Source organism: Oryza sativa, chromosome 6 (genome assembly GCF_034140825.1).
Source record: "Oryza sativa Japonica Group chromosome 6, ASM3414082v1".
Classification (NCBI taxonomy): Eukaryota; Viridiplantae; Streptophyta; class Magnoliopsida; order Poales; family Poaceae; genus Oryza; species Oryza sativa.
The window spans coordinates 18,301,219-18,305,840 of NC_089040.1; the positions used below are offsets into that span (position 1 = coordinate 18,301,219).

General features: G+C 44.7%; 1 protein-coding gene across 1 annotated transcript; it reads left to right on the forward strand.

Moving 5' to 3' along the window:
* The first annotated feature begins 2,342 nt into the window (after positions 1-2,342).
* LOC4341103 (uncharacterized) lies at positions 2,343-3,901 on the forward strand. Its single transcript, XM_015785949.3, has one exon. It carries the CDS (start codon positions 2,414-2,416, stop codon positions 3,062-3,064), a length of 651 nt encoding a protein of 216 aa, XP_015641435.1. The 5' UTR covers positions 2,343-2,413; the 3' UTR covers positions 3,065-3,901.
* The last annotated feature ends 721 nt before the right edge of the window (positions 3,902-4,622 follow it).

Here is a 4,622-nt window from a genome sequence, read left to right on the forward strand (position 1 = left end):
TTGTTTTTGGTTTAGGAACCTATAGTTTTGGTATGAATCAGTTACAAAATTCGTTTGTGATCTCTTATTATTTGTGCTATCGTAGGTGTTGATGCCGCCGGAGATGGAGGTACTGCCGCCCAAGATGGAGGCGAAGGAGATGCCGCCGCCGGAGATAGAGGTACTGTTGTTGGAGATGGAGGTACTGCCGCCGGATAGCTTTTGTTTTTAGTTTCTGTTTTTGCCTAGCTCTCTGCCTAAATGATCTGTTCAGCGATTATAGTTCAATGAGTATAGGTTTATCATTGCAAAACATCTTGTCTGCAAAAATCTGAAAATAGTAGGTACAGATTCACTATTTGTATCGATTGCATCTTTTTTAGAATGACTGTATTTTTCAAGCATACTATGTAGTCTTCTTGAATTTAGCTTAAATCATGAATTTAGCTTACCACGGACATATATATCCTTCAATCATGAATTTAGCAGACAACCCTATCCTTCAATCATGAATTTAGTTTCAATTTACCACGGACATATATATCATGTCAAGTCTTCTTAAATTACTACTAGTACCAACCTGAAAATATTAGCAACAGACTCAATATTTCTATGGATTGCATATGCTTTCAGAATTAGACTGTCTTTTTCCAGTATTTGTATGGATTGCTACTGGCCACATCAACAGCAACGATGTCCACGGCGACTTGGGTATCAGGAACTTCCGTGTCGCCGGCAAAGGAGTCCTCCACGACATGAACCTCATCGGAATCATAGAAAATCGCCTCGCATGCAGCCACGGCGGAATCGAGCTCGCTCTCGGGGACAGTAACTGCGGCACCATCGAGCTCCATCTCGGCCACAGCCACGGCGGCATCGAGCTCGCTCTCGATCACATCAACTGTAACAACATCAACTGTAACAACATGGAACTCCATCACAGCCAGCGGTAGAATTGGAGGTGGTTGTCGCGCGCGTGCGGTAGAAGAGGAGGCGGTTGCCGCTCACGGTAGAATAGGAGGCGGTTGCCGCGCGGTAAAAAACGAATCCGTTGCCTCGCGCGGTAGAAAAGGAAGGAGCGATTGATTTCCCGAGGACGAATTAACTCTGCAAGAAAACTGAATCGGCGCGCATGTGGGAACCGAGAAATCTGACACAAATGTGACGATCAAAACTGTAAAATCGATTTTCTGAAATGTGACGATCAAAAGTAGATGAAGGGAGTATTAATCAAGTTGATACCTTAAATTCACCCTACTTGGAAAGATAATGTTTCAAATGTGCTGAAATTAATCGAGATTTAAATAAAGGTGAGGGTTTTGAGACATTTAGGGTGTGTTATTTTCTCCAATTTTCCAACTTCTATTGTCCTGTTACTTGTAGAATGCTATATTGGTCAAAAATATCATTGGGTTTCTTCCACAGCTTCTTCCGTTACTACACTGGTCTGTTTGTCAACCATGGCGGGGAATGAGGAACCTCGCATGTGTTGAAGGGGTGTGGCATGCACCAAGTAGAGAGCCGATGAGTAGTACCACTCGTGCTCCGCAATGCCTACTCACTGGTATGCTCACCACCACTTTAAGACTGTGTTTGTTCAAGTGGGTTGGGAACTCATTCCCTCTGCACAGAAAACGGAGCCACACATTTTCTTATGATTAATTAAGTATTTGCTGTTTTTTTAGAAAAAATGGATTAATATAATTTTTTAAAGCAACTTTCATATATAGAAAACTTTTTTTAAAAAATACACAGTTTAACAGTTTGAAAAGCGTGCGCGCGAAAAAACAAGAGAGGTGAGTTGGTGAAAGAACTCAGCCTAGAAGCAAGCAAGACAGTCTTCCTCTCTAGCGCACAATCACATGTAGGACTTCATTGTTTCGCTTATTGACGGAATAAGCGAAACAACATATTTGCAAACGGAAAATAATTTGTAAATAAAACATTTATATACGTGTTCTTAGCGATCTAAAAGTAAATGCTGAAAAACAAACTACGATGATAAAACCCCAAAATTAATTTCAAATTTAAGGTTGAAAATTTAAATTTTGGTTTATAAACATATGCATAAGCCAAAAGATAAGACTTGTAATTTTCGATAAAATCCATCGCATCAACTCACCAAGCGACATTTTGGCGAAACCAACTTTTCACTATGACATTTTCGCATGAAAACCGATGGAGTCCATCGCATCAGCTCACTGAGTGGCATTTTGGCGGAACTAACTTTTTCACTATGGCATTTTTTTTTTCTTGTGAAAAACCGACGAGAGGAAGAAGAGCACGAGACGTTGGATTTTGATCCAAGGGTCGTCGTCGTCGTCGTTAGTCTAATGATTGATTAGGAAGGAAAGTACTCCAGCATCCCCCTAATGAATCGCGTCAAAATCCCCGCCGCCGCGCCGCCGACGACTGGCCGCCGGCGCCGCCGACGATGAAGGAAGGGAGCGACTCGTCCTCCGGCGTCTCCTCCGGATCTGGCACCGCCATGGCGTCTCCTCGTGCGTTCCAGCGCAGGTGGGCCCCCGCGGACGAGATCTCGCTCCTCGAGGCCGCCGCCTCCCACCGCCAGCGGCACGGAGGGATGCCGTCGCCGGGCGACCTTGCCGCGGCCCTCCGTGGCCGCCTCCTGACGGAGGACCACCACCTCGACGCCCGGGCGGTCTCCCGGCAGCTGGCCTCTCTCCGCCGCCGGTACGCCGCCGCCTGGAGGCGGCTCTCGTCCCGCGGCGTCGTCCCGGTGAAGGACCACGACCTCAGGATCTACAGGCTCTCCAAGTCGCTCTGGGAGGGCAGCCGCGGCTGCGGCGCGAGGAAGCCCATCGCGCGCCACGAAGCGAGGGAGCTCGGGGAGCTGGAAGCGCTGTACCCTTGCCTCTCCGCGGAGGTGGAGGCGGTCGAGGCGAGCCGTCTGTGCGCCGTCCCCGGGGTGTTCAGGAGGTCGTTCCGGCGCATCGGCGACGAGAAGGCGGCGGAGCTGGAGGCGAAGGCGAAGAGGCTGCGGCTGGCTGAGCTCAAGGTGGGCGTGCGGCTCGACATGCTGCGGAAGGAGGTCGCAGAGACGATCTTGGAGCTCATCGACTGATCAAACTCATTTTCATTGGATTTTGCTGATATATCATGCCTTGAGCTTGGCAATTGGGGGATGGTTTGATGCCGGAAGAGGTACGAGGTTCCCATTTCTTTTGTGGGAAATTTGAGGGTAGCAAAAGCATCAGTTGAACTCGTGAGAATGTTAGGAATTTGGTGGTATGCGGCGAATCAGTAGCGGTCGCTGCAGAGATATAGGATGCCTACCTAACCTACCAGTCTGAATCATTACCTGTGATGAATGAAAACATGAAGCTGTTCTGGTAAAATCATATCAGGTTAAATTTTGCAAAACATGGCTGGCACCGGCAAAGAGAAGCATATTTCCCCAATTCCCATATTTGCAGTTCGATATATCAGCTTCTTTCATTTCGATGGCAATGCTCTGCATTGTACACCAATTTACATTAACTGAGGAGGTAGCTGGTGAAGAACTTGACAAAATTAAGTGATACGGGAAGGAAATTAAGTTGCTGGAATAAAATGGATCTTCTTTTTAGAAGTATTCTATTTATCTTTAGTTTCGCCTTTTTGTTATTTTTAAGATTATTTCTGGCTATGACAGTTAAAGACTATGTGTATGCACCTTTTCCTTTTGTCGGTCAGTCAGTAGTTTCTTCCTGGATTGTCAGTTATGATGCGGTTAACTCTCGCTTGTTTTATCATGGGAAATATAATTATGTTATGTTTCCAGTTCTATACCTTTTTCTGATTATATGTAGTGAATAATATGAACAGAAACTGGAATATACTATGTTGGAATGTAAGAGGTATCAATTCTGAAGATAAATGGCTGGTCATCAGAAATAAGATTGAGGAGAGTAGTTGTGTTGTTTTCTGTCTACAGAAACCAAGAGGCAAAATTTTGATCATTCTAATGTCAAAAAGTTTGCAACCAAGCGCTTTGATTCTTTCGTTTTTTTTCCCCTTCGGTTGGACCTTATGGAGGAATCCTAGTTTGCTGGGTTGGATCTTTGTTTTCCTATCGGACCTTACATGTTCAGCGCCTTATAGTTTCTGTGCAATTCACTTTCCTGCATTCTGCTGAAACTTGGTGTCTTTCTTCTGTTTATGGGTCGTGCACTGAGCCACATAGAATTGAATTCATTGAGTGGCTGCGTGATCTTCATATCCCTGATGATACAAGCTGGATTTTTCTAGGGGACTTTACATAACAGAAACAGAGATGGTGCAAGCATGAATGATATGGTGTTTTCGATGAAGTTATTAGTAATCTGGGTTTGATAGAATTACCAATCAACGGCAGATCTTACACATGGAGTAATATGCAGGAAAATCCTCTTCTGCAACAGCTTGATTGGTTTTTTATAACAAATTTCTGGACAGAGAACTTCCTAGGCACTATAGTCAAGCCACTGGCCAGATGTATTTATGATCACACTCCATGCTTAGTGCAGATTGGTACTTCAATCTATAAGGCTTCCATATATTCAGATTTGAAAGTTTTAGGGTAGAGCACGATGGTATTTTTGAACTAGTCAATTTTATACGGAGAAATCATGGTTGCTTGGATGATGAAGCAAAGAATATTA